At 35.3% G+C, this 19,367-nt stretch overlaps 1 protein-coding gene across 4 annotated transcripts in view; it reads left to right on the forward strand.

Moving 5' to 3' along the window:
• Tenm1 (teneurin transmembrane protein 1) overlaps positions 1 to 19,367 on the forward strand; it is a 796,988-nt gene that overhangs the window by 602,742 nt on the left and 174,879 nt on the right. For all 4 annotated transcript variants that reach the window (XM_015498499.2, XM_048797132.1, XM_048797133.1 and 1 more), the window contains 3 exons: positions 4,340 to 4,525; positions 6,100 to 6,123; positions 8,166 to 8,312. In XM_015498499.2, coding sequence (XP_015353985.1) covers positions 4,340 to 4,525; positions 6,100 to 6,123; positions 8,166 to 8,312 — 357 coding nt within the window. The remainder of the gene's footprint in view (positions 1 to 4,339; positions 4,526 to 6,099; positions 6,124 to 8,165; positions 8,313 to 19,367) is intronic.

Below are 19,367 nucleotides of genomic sequence, written 5' to 3' on the forward strand. Positions count from 1 at the left end.
CTGCGGTCAGTCGAAAACAGGGATGGTGACGTCAGCTTTCCAGCATGGTCGCTGCTGGCCTCCTCTGTGGTCTGACCGGTGTGGAGAACCGCGATGGACTGCTTCCTTCCCCCGTCTCGAACCCAGAATTCAGCCCTGAGTACGGTGCTTGCACGGCTGGCAGAAACTGCAGCGCTGTATCCCTGCGTCGCTATCTCCTCGTTTCCCAGCGCGCGCTGCAGACTCTAGCCGCGGGGCGGTTTGCTGAATAAGCAGTGTTACCCTCCGTGCGACAAACCTCTCGCGTTTGAGTCCCCGTAGCCGATCCTCGTGCGATGGAAATCCTTCCTCCAGGTTCTGGAGCACCCCACTATTGCTGGAAATTCCTAACAAGATATCCTTTAGCCATCCTGACTTGTCATACTCCCACACAGTGAAGCAGCACACGGGGGCAATGCACTCCCCTCGCCGCCATCTTCCTTCTCCTATATGATTTCAATACTTTGAAATATGTTGAGATTTGGTTTAGAGCCCAGCATATGGTTAATATTTGTAAATGTCCCATGTGCATTTGAAAATTATGTGTATTTTGTAGTCATTTATTGCAATGTTCTATATATGTCAATTAGATCAAATCTGTTAATCATGTTGTTCAAATATTTCATATTTTTTTCTAATTTGTGTGTTTATTCAGTTAATGAACAAGGGAAACAGAAAGTCTTTTGCTGCATTTATAAATTTTTCCTTTTTTCTTTTATATTCCTTTAACTTTACTTCATATATTTGTATTAATGTTTTCTTCAATATTGGAGATTTCTTAGTCATTATCTATTAAAATATTTTTTCTGCACCCATGAGACTGACAAAGCTGGACCCAGCTTCTAAGCCTTTTTTAACTTCTTCTACCATAACTGACAAACCCGTCTACAGGAAAAGCATTCATAAATGTCAGGCTCACCACTCTGTGTTTACTTTTCTCCTGGAACTTGACACAGTAATTCTTTACTGTTTTGTGAAATCCAGTATCTTCCAAAGGATTTTAAAATATTTTTTTACAGATTTTCTGGTTCTTATCAGGAAGGAATAGTAAAAATTACTTTGTCCTCTATTACTAGAAAGAAAATTCCACCTTTAAGTTTTCATATGCATAGTTGACAAAGTATCTCATGTAACTCCTGAACAATACAAGACTTTACAAATATTTCACTCAGGGCATTCCAACTTACATATTATTATTTCATGGTATTTTATTCCCACATTGTTTTCTAACTCTCAAGTTTATTGCTGTTATCATTATCATCATTTTTACCATATCATCAATGCTTCCTCTCCATCTCTCTGAGATAGTGGGTGGAGTTTATCAGTCACCATTTCACTGAAATTGCAGATTTTCAAGAGTCCTGGCTTTCTGCAGGAGTTTCAGTCTGACTCTTCAACTTCAATGAACCCAAAGCTGCATCTCTTTTCCCTCTGTGGGCATAAATACACAAGTCTGTAGTCATTATTTTGTCTGATAACCCTCAAGAGTGCCAGAGAATGGACTCATGAGCTTAGTGCTTTGACTCACAGCATCTTCTTTGCCTATGGCACTTAAAGATTTCTCTTTCTTGTGAGTTATGATTTGAAAATTGTTCCCTTATATCTAATTTTTCAAAGAGTTTACATTGAGAATAGCCTAGTCTATCATCTTGCTGATACTATTCATCTATTCCTTTTAGTTTTCAAGCAAAAACCAGAAATGATGTTTCTCGTGCTTAAGATTTGTAACTGTCTCTATTTTTTCGAGTCAGTTCTGACTTGATTAGCTTTGGCCAATTAGTTCTTTAATCTTAGAATGACACTTTCAGTTCAATTTTTTTAGTGTCTTGAAGGAGACTATTTAGGGAACAGAATTATAATCTCAGATTTACTACAAAAAATGAAATTATAATCCCATATTATCAATCAGATTCAGAACTAAGATATAAGGACTAAGGACTGTTTCAGGATATTTTTATCTAAGCTATCACTTATTAGACCAAGGCTGAACTTTTTTAAATTAATTTTTAGTGGTCAATGGATCTTTATTTTATTTATTTATATATGGTGCTGAGAATGGAACCCAGTGTCTCACACATACTAGGCAAGTGTTCTACCACTGAGCCACAGTCCCAGCCCCAAGCCTGAACTTTTTAAAATATATTTTTCTGTGGTCTAGACTTTTCTTACAACCTGGTGATTCCCTGAACAACTTTCTGTTCACTCTTTCACCTCTTCCAGTCCACCTTAGATACAGTTCTTCTATAGTCATCCACAATTTTCATATTGATAAACCAAATGGGCCCATCCCTGCCTATGTCTTACTTGACCTCTCAGCATTGTTGATTACATGTAACCACTCCTTTCTTGAAATACTGCCTTCTTTGGGCTTTGTTTAGTTATACCACAGTTTTGCTGAATTTCCTCCTATCACTCATTGCCCTCTCCTTCACAGATTCCTTTCCTTGGTGTTCCTTTTTTAACCTGATCTTTTTAATTTTTAAATGAAAAATAATAATGGTATGTATTATAACAATCTATCCATTCAATAAATCTTTGATTATTTCATGGATCATTCCTGAGACTCTTCTGTTTTCTTTCTTTAGGGATATCAACAGGATCCATGCTTTTTAAAACTACCTATAGACTAAAGATTTTATATTTCAGTCCTAACCTGTCAGAATCATGTATCTTACTGATTAATTGACATTTTTACTTGGCTCTCTATATGTATTCTAAGGTTTATTGGGTGGCCTTACACCCTTATTCCTCCCCTAGCTTTTCCCATTCCATTAATAGTAGCATTATCCATTTACTTATTTAAGACAAACTTTTATTTTCCCTTTTCTTTATCACCCATATGTAACAATTGAGGAAGTCCTGATGGTTCTGCCTCTAAAATATATCTCAAATATCCCCATTCTACCTTTGAGGTGTATATATTTACTTTCATTGTATACTTATACAAGCAGAGATTAAGAAAACATGTTGGTAAGTTGTCCAAGGGTACATAGCTATTAAGCAGAGTTAACAGGTATATAGGTATCTTTATTTCAAATCTATTAGTCTTTCCATTATTTCCTCACCTTCAAAAATATTTGTGAATAATTTAGTGAACAAATTGATACAAATTATAATAATATCCACAACCAAAGCTTTATCAGAAAAATATTGGCACTCATTGAAAAAGTACTCTACTACCTATGAATTCTATTAATATCATTGCATCTCTATACCTCTTAACATATAAAACCAGTTTCAGAGGTGGGCATGGTAGCACACGCCTATAATCCCAGCAGCTCAGGAGGCTGAAACAGGAGGATCATGAGTTCCAAGCCAGCGTCAGCAAAAATGAGGCACTAAGCAGCCCAGTGAGACCCTGTCTCTAAATAAAATACAAAATAGGGCTGGGGATGTGGCTCAGTGGTCAAGTGCCCTCGAGTTCAATCCCTGGTACCAAAAACAAACAAACAAACAAAAAAAAACCCACAGTTTCAGAATTGAAGTCTATAAAACAGACAACTTAGCTTCTGCAAACCCTTTTGTTCTTTGTGGCCATTAAATCCAACTCCATTGCATTCTTTCAGTATTGGACTTCTCACCTAACAAGTAAATTTACATCAAGAAAAGACTTGGGCAAGCTTTTATTTGGTTTCTCTATTGATATTCAACATTTTTCATCAAACAGTCAAGGGGATAAAGGAGGAACTTCAGCAGAGCCAGTACACACCATCATTATATTGCCTAATATTGAACACATGTCAGAATAAGAAGACTATGTACTTTGATCCACCAGGAGTCATTTTGTATGATTGTATGATCAGAGAAACCAGTTGACTACTGTCATTGGAAGTTTTACCTTTTGTATATTATTCATGGTATTAGAAAGTTATCTTTCCAATTATTGAAGTTGACTTCCTGAATGAAGTTAGCGAACTATTTTATTGTTTTTTCCCCCAGTGATTTCTTGTAGTATCATAAAATTCCTGCAACATTATCTGTCATCTTAATGAATTTTTAGGGAAAACTCCTTGGCATTTGTTGGACATTCATTGCATTTCTAAGCCTTGAATGTCATTATCATGCTATAGAATTCTCAAAATCAATTTGGGTTAGGGTTTATTTTGTACTGGATACTTAACTACCTTTCTTACAGAATTTCTTGTATGTTCACCAAGATGCTAGGGATCTTTGTGACATTTTATTTGGATACAGTGTTCATTACCACTTAGTTTAAAAACAAAGTGTGGACTAGGATAGTTATTAATTCTCATGTTTTTAAAAAGAATGAATGTTATATTTAATAAAATATGTTAATATATGTTCTTTGAATTCCCCACAGAGCTCTGTACCATGGAGTGTGGTAGCCATGGGGTCTGCTCAAGGGGAATTTGCCAATGTGAAGAAGGCTGGGTAGGACCAACATGTGAAGAACGCTCCTGTCATTCTCACTGTGCTGAACATGGCCAATGTAAAGATGGAAAATGTGAGTGCAGCCCTGGATGGGAGGGCGACCACTGCACAATTGGTAAGTACCACCATACTTTGACCAAAGTAAATTGGGCTAATGAGAAGTAAAGCTGTCTAGTGAGTCAGTGGCCAGAATTTTAGTAGAACTTGAGGTTGGAAAAGAGGAGGACGTGGAGGGTTGGCTACAAGTTTCCAAGTTTTGTGAACTGGAAGGGTTCTTATTTTGTTGATACTATTCTACTTATTCCTTATGTCATTTTTCTTACTCATTACCTCATTATTCCTTATATTTTCTGTTTCAAGTGCTATGAGTATACTCAAAGAAAAGATGATACATTGGAGTAAAGTGTCATTAGTTAATAAGAGAAGTGCTTTTGTTGTGAAGGTAACATTCACTGCCCATTTTTTTCCCTTTGAAAAGTATAGGTTGTTTCGGTTGAAAGCACTTAGAGGCAATTTCATTAAATGGGACTACTTTAACAGAGGCCATTTGATATCATTAGAGGCTGTCTTTAATGTATATGAGGAAGACACTCCTGACCTATCATCAACAGAACATATGTGTCAAATTGTTTATCCTTATTTGGTAGTACAGAGTTAGTACTGAAGTATCCCCCCTCTTTCACCCCTTGTCACCAATTTCACGAATTTTCAGGATACTGCCTATAAGAACATTCAGTAGGCATGGGAATGCCTACATAATAATTTATCTTGTGATATTTGTGTTATAAAATACAATGATAATAATTAAGATTTCCATAATAAAACACTTTCAAAAAAAATAAAGCCCTTGACACATACACATGCCTGCCACAAAGGTTTCTTGCATAGAAAGAGGGACATGTACAATTCCCATTGTTCAGCTAAGGAAAGTAGGTCATAGTGTTCCAGTGGCACTCCATGACTAGACAAAAAATTCACACAGCAAAGGCAAGGGAAGGGGTTTCTAGATATATAATTCATTATTTGTGTGCTTTTCTCCCCAGTAGACTGTACTTTAGCTTTCATTTTTAGGTGAAAGTATTTTGTTATAATGGTTCGAACCTGCCAAAGTAATGTATAATATATATAACATATAATCTTAATAAACAGCATTACTACCCTCCTAAAAGTACAGTAAGTCTTTTTCTGTGACTATGAAAAATATTTAAGATTCATTAAAAAGGTGGTGAGGGGTGAGATTCAGATACAGCTTAAGTAATTACATTCCTGCACTACAGTAAGTTTATTGCCTTCACATAAGAGGATTTAAATATTGTGATGATTACCAAAGATGGCTACTCCAGAATTCCCTTGTAAAGATATTACTAATAAGAAGTTGAAGCTAGTGCTCTTTCACAGCAGTTATTACTGAAATGTAAAAATGCAGGTCTTATACTTTTAGTGAAATATGACACTTTTTTAGGAAGCCTAATAGAGTTTCTTGCAGAAAAGCCATTAATATTTTTCCCACAGAAAATATTATTCACAAACGTCACAGGCCAGTGTACCAACTTTTGAGCTGCAGGCATTTCATCAGTTCAGAGTTTGCTGTTCTCCTCCCAGGCAACAGATGGTAAACCATTAGTACATGTTGTATAGTTTTGGTCTCCCAGAAATTCATTCAATCACTCTTTTCCCTCCTTTTTTTAGCACACTACTTAGATGCTGTGCGAGGTAAGACTTTTCTCATCAGTTTTATAGCAGAAATAAACTTTAAGCAGAAAATATGCATGTGGGCAATGAAGGGTGGTGTTTTGGTTGGTTTTTTTTTTTGTTGTTTGTTTGTTTTATGTTTTATTTGGTTTGTTTTTGCTTTTGGCAACTTTATATAAGAGTAATATTGTCAGATTCAGACCATAATAGTTGAACTAAAAGGTAATTTGTTTTACCAACTTCTAAAAGTCACTTATTCACATAAAATAGAATGGACTGACAAGAAGGTTTTTTTTAAGTTATTGATGGACCTTTATTTTATTTATTTATTTTTATGTGGTGCCGAGAATCAAACCCACTGGCACACACACACTAGACAAGCACTCTACCACTGAGCTACATCAGGGCCTCTGATGAGAAGTTTTAAGGACTAATTTTCTTTGTCTTTTTATTGAGTTTGTGTGTGTCTGTAATGTGTGAGTGGGTAGGTGGGTGGATGTGTACAACACACACAGACGTAATTATTAAGTAAACTAGGTTTAGTTAGCTAAACTACTTTTTTAGCATACAAAATATCTCTAAATCCATATACAAGGACTCTAAAGTCCTAACAAGGGCAGAATTATCCCCTTAGAAGTACCCCATCATCCATCCCTGCAGGGATCTGCCTTTGACAGACAAAGGGATTTTCTGTCAAATATGCTAGTATCTTTCATCACTTCAGCTTCAGAAGTTGAATATATCCAAAATTATCCCCAATTTCTCCTTATCCATTAAATATCCATTAGAATGGATCTGGATACATTACTTTCTCAAGTCTATGTATGTTCAGCCTGTGCCATGACTTGAGTATATATATATATATATAAAACTTCATATTTTCCAACAGCCATCTGTCATTTTATTTTAAAGATTCTTTTTTTTCCTCTGGTCTGTTGATAATTGCATAGAAAACTGTTTGAAAAGAACACTGGATTACTTCTACAAATTTTTAAATTTATTTTTTGTTCTTCAAACTTATATGAGATTTTCTGTCAAAGGCAGAAAATAAAACGAATTTTGACTGTATTATCCCCAATAAAATCCAAGTCTCTGACCTTGTATTGCTACTGGGAAAATATCCAAAAGATATATGCTATTATTGCTGTCTCTGTTCATCCGCCACTGATCACTTGGCACATTCAGTTACCTTTTAATAGAGCCTATCTCTGAACTACTGGTAGAAAGAGTAGGGCATTTGAAAAAAGAAAATTAAGAAAAGTCTAAAGAGGGACCTTTATTGGTGTTGATGCTTTATCAATGGATAAAGGCCATTTAAACATTACACTTTCATATTAAATATATTTTCCAGTTACTCTCTAGATATCTAAAAGTCTAAATCAGACATGGATTAATTCCATAAACATTTGCTGAGCATGTAATATTATCGTTACAGGCATACTATTATGCTAGCTTCTGTGGGAGACATGAGAGAAGCAAATATTCCAATTGGCACTCAAATCAATAATAATCTTAAAAGTAGATACAAATCAATTGCAGCACATTTCTAAGGCACCATATGAACAAATAGTTAATGGTATGGTCTGAACTGTATACCCACATACCTAAGCCCTGAAACAATACATCACAAGGGAAAAATCAGCATAGGCTAGAAGTAGTCAGGGAAAGTTGCTCTTCACAGAAACTACTATATTTTTCCAACTTATTGACCATACAGCATTATCTTTCCTATTTTGATTGATATGAGGAGACACGTTTTTCGAAAAGAAACAAAAAACATTTCTTATTCCCACCATAGTTTTCATCCTGTCCGAACTAGAGGTTGGGAATTGGGGTTAGCATTAATAATGCTTAATTGGCTCTCTAAGGAAAAGCACTGCAAAGTAAGAGATAACAAGTTCCCTGGGAAGGTTTTGCAAGTAAGCAAGCTCCTCTTCCATTTATTCAACACCTCATCTGAATGGGGCCCAGATGATTAGGTGTTTCCCTGTAGGCAGATACATCATCGTTGGCCAATCCCATTCTGATGTCTCTGTGATTGTTACTCTCTGCTGTCTTTTCAGATGGCTGCCCAGGGCTCTGCTTTGGAAATGGACGATGTACCCTGGATCAAAATGGTTGGCACTGTGTGTGTCAGGTGGGATGGAGTGGGACAGGTTGCAATGTTGTCATGGAAATGCTTTGTGGAGACAACTTGGACAATGATGGAGGTCAGTAATTTATAAAATGCTCATATAAAAAAGGATTAGCAAAGCTTTGAGCACAGTGGTAACCAACCTGGACAAGGGTGAAAATTATTCTCAGTATAAATTATATTGAAGTTATACTACTTCTTAATTTCAATAATATTAAAAAGATATCATTTATTGAAAATTTGCTATGACCAAGCAATATTCTAAACTCATTTTGTATGTTAAATCTCCTTTAATTCCCCCAATATCTCTATGAGATATGGGAAATATTATTTTCCCTATTTGTAAATGGGAAAACTAAGGCTCAAGGTAGGGTAATAAATGACTTATCCAAGATCACACAGCTAGAAAGTAGCAGAGGCAAGTTTCCAATTCACAACTTTAGAGTTGTTTTTTTTAACATGCTGCTACCATAACTATGGCATTTATTATACTAAATTTAATTAATGTACCACAGTGCAAGTCAGATGTTAGTGTACTTGGCACTATACACACTGCAAAATATTACTTGGTCTTAATTCTCTACAGCTCTCTCTTGTTTCTCTACCTCTTGGTAACACTTAATATCTTTCAGAGGGAACAGCATGGAGACAATTCACAATAGATTTTTTTGTGTGTATTTAATTCAAGATCTACACTTTTTAAAGTTTTATTATTTTTATTGAGATATAATATTTTACCTATTTAGAGTTTTCAGTACAATAATTTGATATACACATGTAATGTATAATAAATAATCGAATCAAGATAAAGTGTATTCCCATCTTCTCAATCATCAATCATTTCTGTGAGTTGGGAATTGTCATACTCTTCTACTTATATTAAATATTTCATAGATCATTGTAACCAGTAGATACCCTGTTGTGGTATAGAAAATCAAAACTAAATTCTCCTATCCAACTGTATTTTGGTACTGTTTTATTTAACTTCTTTCCATCCTCCTCCCTCCCATCCTTCTCAGTGTCTAGTGGCCACTATTCCATCCCATTCTTCTATGAAATCAACTTTTAGATTGTGTGCACATGGCACTTTAAAAAGCTACACATGACCCCTAGGCTACAAGGCAACCACTTCTATTTGAGTCAAATTGATAAAAATATCTAATGCATTGTAAAATCAGACTTCAAAGCAGCCCAAACCACCTCTGAATACACTTAAAATAACAAATCTTCGCTTTCCCCATACTTCCTTCCCAAGAAAACATGAAATATCAAAAAATTCTAATTTCTGTCTATTAAAAATGAAGTAGATTATTCAATTTTACCCTGTAGTTTTCTGTATTACTTAGACAATTGAATACCTTGTCATTTGAATTCAAATATGGAGCTTAAATCAATATTGTAATCATCTTTTTCACTGCTGTGACTAAAGGGCATGACCAGCAAAATTATAGAGTAGGAAAAGTTTATATGAGGACTCACAATTTCAGGGGTCTTAGTCCATAGAAGGCTGGCTCCATTCCTTGGGGCTCTAGGTGAGGCAAAACATCATGGTAGAGTGTGTGTCAGAGGGAAGCATCTCATGTCATGGTGATCAAGAAACAGAGACTTCACTCTCCAGATACAAATATATACCCCCAAACCAGGCCCTAATTCCCACCTCCTCCAGCAACACACTACCACTTCAGTTGCCATTCAGTTAATCCCATCAGGGGATTAATTCACTGATTGGTTAAGACTCTTAAAACTCAATCGTTTCTCCTCTGAACCTTCTTATATTGTCCCACATGTGAGCTTTTGGGGGACATTTCCCATCCAAACCATAACAATCAATGATTCAGCAATCATGACCTAAGTACTAAATTGGAGTTTTTTTCATTTACTTATTCTGGCTAGAACAAAACGAAAATGGGTTGATAATAACATTAACTGTCTATATGGTGGTTGTAATTATTAAATGAAATAATTCAACTGAAACAGTGAAAGGACAATAAACAACACCCCCCCCACACACACACACATATATATACATACCCCTTAGAATAGACCATTTCTAAAGAGACTATTTACTACCCATATAAATGAAAGCCTTGTTTGGGAAGCCAGAATAAGATTTAAAATTAAATGATAAACTGATCAACTACTTAGCTGACTTTTATGGCCCTTCAAAACTCATCTTCACCTTCATTTTCTTTCTTTTCATTAATATTCCTCTTACTTGATAGCCTTTATATTAGTCAGATTTCCATCACCATGACAAAACACCTGAGAAAATCAATTTAAAGGAATTAAGATTTATTTTTGGCTTACAGTTTCAGGGGTTTGAGTTTATAGTCACGTGGCTCCATTGTTTCTGGCCCCTGTGATGAGACAATACATTATGTTAGAAGGGCATGGCAAAATGGAGCTGCTCACCTTTTGTGTCTTTCCTGCTCATGGTGGCCAGAAAGCAGAGAAGGAGAGGGAAAAGGAAAGGAAAGAGAAAGAAAGAAAAGGATTCAGGGTTCAAATATTCCCTTCAAAGGCACACACCCAGTGACCTACCTCCTCCAACTAGCCCCTAACTCCTAACTACCCCCAACTCACTAGCTCCCAATAGCACCACCAGCTGGGGACAAGCCTTTGACACCTGAGTCTTCAGGGGACATTCCAGATTCAAACTATAATAGCCTTCTCCTCTATTCAGAGGATGCTCTGTCTACTATTTAAGTCTCAATTCAAGCCCCAGCTCCCATGAAAACTCTTTTGACATTTACCACCTCAATCTCCCCTAGTACTTATAATATACATTACATATAATCAAATGCCTAATTATATTCTATCTTTATGTTTTTCTTGCTATACATTTAGCATGACCCATGGCCCATAGTATATTAGTCAGATATTCATCTCTGTGGCCAAAATACTGACCAAAAAAACAACTTACAGAAGGAAAAATTTTAATTGGGTGCTAGGAGTTTCAGAGATTCTGTCTATGGTCCATGTACTCCATTGCTCTGGGCCTAAGGTGAAGCAGAACAACCGAGCAGAGAGCATGGCAAAGGAAAACTGCTCAACTCTTGGCAGCCGGGAAGCAGAGAGAGCAAGTAGGGCACCAGGAACAAAATATAAACCCCAAAGACATGTCCCCAGTGACCTACTTCCTCAAGCCATACCCTATCTACCTACAGTTACCACTCCTTTAGTCCATTCAAATTAATCCAGAAATAGATTAATCTATTGGTTAAATTACAGCTCTCATAATCTAATCACTTCAAGCTTTTTGAGTAATACCTCATATCCAAACCATAACACATAGGTATATGCCCAATATAATTAAAAATAATGCACCTCACTTGTATTCAGGGATTACTATGTACAAATCAGTGCGCTGAACCCTTTATTTGAATAATTTCATTTAATCCCATGATGTACGAACTACCATGGATGCTATGTTACAAATTAGGGAACTGAAACACAGAGAAATTAAGAAAGTTACTAAATATCATACAGCAAGCAAATGATAGATCCAAGATATAAAAGTGGGTGATCTGCTTCACTAGTACAATTATAGAGATTTCTCAGTTGATATATTAATTAAAAGGTTATGTTCAGAAAATACATTGAAAACCTATGCAATTATAATTTCTGACTCAGTTAAGGTTGAGCCAAAATAAGTTTCCTGTCTTATTCAAGTAATAAAAATAATTGAGTATTTAATTATCAAGCATTTTTATGGCCTCAAGGTCACCTCAAGGCAGCCAAAAATGTTTAATGAATGGATCAATTAAATATTAATGAATTAATGGATTATCAATTTTCAATGTCTGTGGTATATGTGAATACAGAAATTATAGATTTTTTTTCTGAATGTGTATTGACCTCTGAACATTTCTTTAAAACTGTGTATCTATATGCAAATTAAAAATCAAAGACCCTGATATGAGCTTAGTGTATTTTTATGATTGTCTCTTTAGGGAGCAGGGGTGGAAGGCTCCTTGAGAGTTTCAATTACCATTTTATTCCTTTAGTAAGATTAAGATGATATTGATGATAAATATAGATTCAATTCTACTTTGAGATAGAAAGATAGATTGAATAACCTCTGAAAGCACCATGACTAAGCTTTTAGACCAATAATTCCACTTTCATAGTGTCTAAGTATTACCCCTAAGAATACATTAAATACCCTTCACTTGATGATCTCAGTTTATCAGAAAACCTCAATTCATTTAGTTGGATATGACTAATGATTAACATTTGCATACTTGTTTGTATATGTGTGTGTGTATTTTAATTAAATCAGAAAGTGTCAATTGAATCTTTTTTTAAAGTAGTCCTAATTTTTAAAATATAATTCTTGAGAAATTTTCCAATCAAAAACATCACTTTCAAGCAGTTGCTTCAAGTAGTTGCTACCTGATTACTTCATATTATAGCTGATATTTAAAGCATGGTGGGATTTTTTTTTTTTTGCATCGTGATCAGCTTTGAATATTCATTAGTGTTGCTGCTACTTCCTACAGCTTTGACTTTAGTTACACTCTGATTCAATGCATTGTGACTCTTAGTAACTAATTGGGCTGCATTGAACATGTGGGTGACAGCTTCACTATAAGCCATCTAAGAGCTCCTTGAACAGTAAAAACAAAACAGAGCAAATAACCTTTGCATTTTTTTCTTAACATGCAAAAATAAAAGTTATCTTACTATAAAAACTAATTACTGTAGAAGTCACACACCTATCAAATGTTTTGACCTCATTTATCCTATTAGTTAACAAGCATCTAACATGTACACAACCCTATGCTTGGAGGAGGAGACTTAACATTGATATTATGGTGAACACATTTTCATGGTTAATTGTGGTCTAATTTGGACGTTAGAAGATATGATCACCATATATTACATGCACATATGAATTGACATGAAAAAAGTATTTAAATATTATATTGACTGAATCACAGTAGCTAAAACAAAGAATAATGAAGGGAACCATCAGACATTAAAGTATAATTCAAAGATATGATAATTAAAATAAAGTGATACTGATATTATAACAGACAGATCAAGAAAACCAAACAAAAGCTCTAGAACACACCCAATCACAAATAAAACTTTGTTATATCATAAATCCAGCATCAAACAGTGGGGAAAAGAAGCATTATGAAATAAATGGTGCTAGGACAACTATTAAAAGAAAAAAAACTTAGATTCAGCTCATAGCATATGCCAAAAGAATAAGATAAATAAAAACACTCCAGCTAGATTATTGAGTTAAAGGTAAACTTCAAATACCATGAAAAGAAAATAAAGGTGACAGATACCACATTGGAAAAGAGATCTTCAAATTAAAACAAAGAAAAAAACTACAATAGGAAAAAAATGATAATTTTTTTAAGAGAGAGAGAGAATTTTTAATATTTATTTATTTTTTTAGTTTTCGGCAGACACAACATCTTTGTTTGTATGTGGTGCTGAGGATCGAACCCGGGCCGCACGCATGCCAGGCGAGCGTGCTACCGCTTGAGCCACATCCCCAGCCCCCAAAATGATAAATTTGACAGTAAAAATTTAAAACAATGTTATGATTTTTGCCTTAATTTATAAACCATCCAATATCTAAATATTTGGATCAATCAAATTCTGCATTGGCTGGTCACCAGCCACATGTCAGTATTTTAATTTTATTTAAAGTTTGTTTTTTTTTTAATTTTCACTAGATACATGTGAAGTGCAATAGTCACATAAGACTTGTGACAGTATTAGCTCAGTGCTACAGCATCCCCAACTTTGAAAAACGTTTTACTGTGTTTCACTGCATAACCATCACAGATTCAATGGAATATATCCTTTATATGAAGCTAGTATTACTTAAAAGTCATGTATTACTAAACTGTCTTTGGTACAGGGTTAGGATGCAAGGAATACTTGGTAATATGTTAATATGGTAGTCATGATTATGCAGTAAAATATAGTACTGGATACAGCTGATTCAAATATTTGACTCCAATGTTTACCACTCAGCCAAACATTTCCCATGGGGTACTGTTTTCCATTCATAACCACTTCTTGCCTAGTATTGTGCTTGGCACTTGGAAAAATGATAACCATGACAAGGTTCTGCCTCCATTGAGCTTATGGTCTAGCAAGAATCCACATAAATGGTTACATATTTAAAATTCTGAAGAGTGCTATGAAAACCTGAGGGTGACACAAATATGTATGGAGGACCTAACCAAGACTGGGTGGTAAGACAAGCCTCACCTGACTCCAGGGAAAATGTTTCAGGTAGAGGAAACAGCATGTACAAATGCCCTGGGTAGAAATGTACTAGGCTCTTTTAGGAAGTAGAAGGCAAGTCATTATTGCTGGAACACAGTAAGTCAGAGAGGTATTAGTTTATAACAGTGAGCAGAAGCCAGATCATATAAAGCATTGTGAGTTTTATAAGCTTTTCAGTCATCAAATAATCTATTTTACACAGTGAGAAAATTGTGATGTTGTAGGAAGATTGTCAAGGAGGTTAAAAAGATGTACAATAAGAGGGTTTAATCAAATGGCCTCCCCCCCCCCAATCCTTTGAGTATTTGTCACATGTTTGCCCAAGCTTCTCTTGTACAAGTTCTTCTAGAGGTCTATATTCATATTCATTGGCAAAATCAATAAGTTAATTGCCTAAAAGAGAATGATCTTCCAGGAATCATTCTTCATAACAAGTCACCATTCATTAAAAGCAATAGCTATTTGCAAGCCTTTTATAGTATAGTGTTTCTAGATCTAGACAACAGCACCATGGCTGAGTTATGAACACATATAAGCTCATGGATCAATGAACCTCATGTTCTGAATGTCACCGTATAATGCAGTGTTTAATAAGTAGGAAAATAAAAGAGGAGCAATGAACTGATAATATTAGCTCTATTTAAGGGCCAGACACCCTCTCCCCATTTACTTTTGAGGTTTAGTTGGAGACAAAAGACCTGACAACAGAAAGCATTTTCCAAATTATTCTCTTATTATCATAATCCCTGCATTTCCAAGAAACCTATTTATTAAAGGATCCGCACTTAGGAGTGAGAGCCTAAATTTCTAAGTGCTTCCAGATGCACATGGTAGGTAGAAAATTCACACTGTGACTGAATTCACTACTCTATGAGTGAACCTAACATGTTATTTGTCAACTAAGACTAATACTACTTGACATCCATCTGCATACTTTATATTTGAAAATTAATAAGATAATTCTTGAAATAAAGTAATTTAAAGTGGGTAATAAACATGTGGCATCAATGAAGAATCTATTAGCATATATATATATATATATATATATATATATATATGCAAATATATATATTTGTACTAGGGATTGAACCCATAGGCACTTAACCCATGAGCCACATTCCCAGCATTTTTTATATTTTATTTTGAGACAGTCTTGCTGAGTTGCTAAAGTCCTCATTAAGTTGCTAACGGTGTCTGAACTTGCAATCTTCCTGCCTCAGCCTCCTAAACTGCTGGGATTACAGGTGTGGGCCACTATGCCTGGTTTAGCATATGTTTTGATGAATTAGTTGTGTATTAATTAATCTCAAAGCGAATTTACAGATGTCATAGAAATAGGATTTTTTTCAGCCTTAGCAGACCCTCTACCCTATAGGTTATAGAAAGGTTATACTTTAATCCAGCCCCTAGCCAAATGGTGACAAGTTCTGAATCAGTGAAATTAAACCAATGAGACGTTTCTGTAGTATGACCATCTACTCAGAATCACATAGGATTCTACCTAAATGAAAACATAACCAAATGTAGTTTGTAAAACACTATAATGAACTAAATGTGCTACAAAGAAGTAAATTGTCCTCTGGCCAGTGTTAAGGCGACTTTAATAAAATTTAGGCTGAGCACTTAAAGCTGTGATTACAGGTCATTGTCACCTACCTATAGGATTCTATCCCTAGCCACCCTGAAGTCTGTACGTTCCAGAATTTAAGCTAGCTAAGCTCTTTGACTTTTGTATAACTTTATTGAGTTTATAAAAGGTATAAAATACATAATAAATATAAATAGTGAGTTTAGACATATGTATACATTTGTGTTACCATGACCACAATCAAAATAATAAACTTATCCCTCATCTCCAAAAGTTTCCTTGTGTTTCTTTGGGTTTGGGGGATACAGGTGATTTTTTTGTGTGTGTGGTAAGAGCGATTATTGTTAACTATAAGTACTATGTTGTACAGGAATTTGCACATCTTGTATAATGGTGACTTACTACCCACTGAATGACAACTTCCCATGTCCTCTTCCCCCATCCCCCTGGGAACCACCATTCTATTACTTACTTCTATATATTTGACTATTTTAGATGCCTCATATAAGAGGAATCATGGAATATTTGTCCATCTGTGGCATACTTATTTCATTGACCTTCAATCTATGGCCATACCACCCTGAATGCATTCAATATCATCTGCATGATTTTTATAGCATGTGATTCTTACAACTCTAGTGGGTAGGTAGTATTGTTATCCACATCTTATATATGAGGAAACTGAAAATCCATGAGTTGAACCAATTTGTCCATAATCATATAGATTGTAAGTGGCAAAGTCAAAAGTAGAACCAAAGTAGTCTGGATATTTTAACTTTAACCACTTTGTGTAATCTAAATACCTATTCATATTCAGGCACTTAGAGGTCCTACAGTATAGATCAGTGCTGCTTAAATGATGATATTGAATGTGTGATTTGTAGTCAGAATGCTATGTGTTAATATGACTCTCACATTACTGAAAGGTACGCAGTCACATTTAGCTCCCCCTTTATTTGTAAGATGAAGATGAGAATATCTACTCAACAGGTTTATTGCAGGAATTAGCTAAGATAATATATCTGGAAGTACCTATTGCTTGGCAAATATTTTTTTTTTATTTTTAAAAAAAATTTTATTCTAATTTATCTTATACGACAGCAGAATGCATTACAATTCATATTACACATATAAAGCACAATTTTTCATATCTCTGGTTGTATACAAAGTATATTCACACTATTCTTGTCTTCATACATGTACTTAGGGTATTGATGCCCATCTCATCCTGCCCTCATTTATACCCCCATTTCCCCTCCTTTCTGCTCTCACCCCTTTTCCCTATCTAGAGTTCATCTAATCTTCCCATGCTCCCCCTTCCAACCCCACTATGAATCAGCCTCCTTATATCAGACAAAACATTCGGCATTTGGTTTTTTGGGACTGGCTAACTTCACTTAGCATTATCTTCTCTAAGCTCCACATCCTTTGGGGTCTCCTATCATGAATTAGCTATCCATTTTTATGAAGATGATAATATGGGTATTATCTCCAAAGTATATACATAAAGTACATTGATTTATAGAATAAGGAAAATATGGGTTTTGCCTAAATCGCTCATATTCCCTTCTCCATTCCCTTTTTTCAACCAAGGGCAGACATCTAGTAGGCAATAGTTTAATCAAGTCATCACTTAGCCAAAAAACTAGTGTCCTTGATCTTCATCAGCACAGTTGAGCCAACTGGCATAGCCCCAAATTGATTGGCAAAGGTAGGATCAATGAATGCCATGTTTAGTCCTTCAAGACAATGTAACCTCCCTCTTCTAAGCTATGTTGTACTTTATTAACTTAAACGGGAAAAGCCCTAAAAGTAAAATTAGTTAGCATTTGATATGCCCATATCTCACCCTGATCTTAGCTGTTAGTAGGGTGCCACATCTTCCAATTTAGAACAATAAAAGAACCATTATTAGCCCAAAAGAGGGGAGAAGAGAGAGAGAGAGAGAGAACACACACATCCACTGTGACTATCATTTGCACTTCTTTGTAACAGTCTAAACATACTGTATGGGGTGTTATCTAATGTGATAATTGGTAAGTAGATCTTCACCCTTCTGGTTTGCCTATGAATTATAATTTAGAGGTTGTGTGCCATTATTAGTCTGCTTGCCTGTGGCCTTTTATATTCAACAGAAGCCTTGCTGTTTTCTCAGAAAAACAGAGGTCTTAGAGGGTCAGCTCTGTATAATAGGCAATTACGAATATGAAACATTAGCTTGGAATCTATAATATATAACTAGATGAGAATGTGAGTCCTGATTTTGAATTGGTTCTATGTTTAGTTTTAGAGTCCAACTTTAAAGATGATTTTGGCATTAGTGTGTATTTAAAATCTATTTCGTTTCCATAATGAGTTGGAATCCTGTGGTTGATAGGATGAAGCCTGTGAATGCCCAATCTGATTATTACTAGTGCATTTGTTAATGTTTGCCAGGCATGACATTTGTGCTTCCACATATATTATCTCAATAATAACAAATTCACTATTCAATAAAATTGCAAGATAAAGGTGCTTGCCCATTTGAAATGAAGTTTTCATTGTTTAGTGTATCGTGCGCCAATTCCAGATATCAGAGAGCTCTTTTAATCAGCCTGATATTTTTGCCAGCTTTTCAGCGCATCCAGATGTTTAATTAGCAGAGTAAGGAGATAATGTGCTAATAAGAGGCTGAGAACAATATATTGGAAGGAGAGGTGGCAGTGGCATCTAAAGTCTATAGAAAAATCTGTTAATGTAATTTGCTGAATTGAGTGAGGAGGGGAATTTCTTTTTGAAACAGATCCACACTTAAAAGTTAGTCATCAGTGAATAAGAAATATGTGTATAGAGAAATAGAAATCAGGGACAAAAATATACTGAACAAACAGGAAAAGCAAGAAAGAAGCAAACTGCATTTTAAATCAAAGTAGTGTCTGTGGTACAGGGAATTTGAAAAGACCACATGTGGGGAAAAATATTTCCTGGGTGCCCTAGGGCTACTGTTCCAACCGCCTACTCTCTTGGTGGTTCTGGCTTTCATTGCCCCTAGCTGTGGTACACCCTCCTCTTGCTCAACAGGAGCAACCAAGTGGGGGGAGAGAGAGCAAGCATAGAGCTGCAGGAAACCAGTGTCAGTAACTTTTATCAGCAGCCTTAAGGAGCCAGGGATCCATCTGCAAGTCAAAAAGATTAGCATCTTTATATTTACCCTTGTTAAACAACTGAATTAAAGCCACTTCCTTCTTTAAGGACCTTGGAAGGACTTTAATTTTTTTTTTTTTTTTTTTTTTTTTTTTTTTT

This window comes from Marmota marmota, unplaced genomic scaffold (genome assembly GCF_001458135.2).
Source record: "Marmota marmota marmota unplaced genomic scaffold, marMar, whole genome shotgun sequence".
Classification (NCBI taxonomy): domain Eukaryota; kingdom Metazoa; phylum Chordata; class Mammalia; order Rodentia; family Sciuridae; genus Marmota; species Marmota marmota.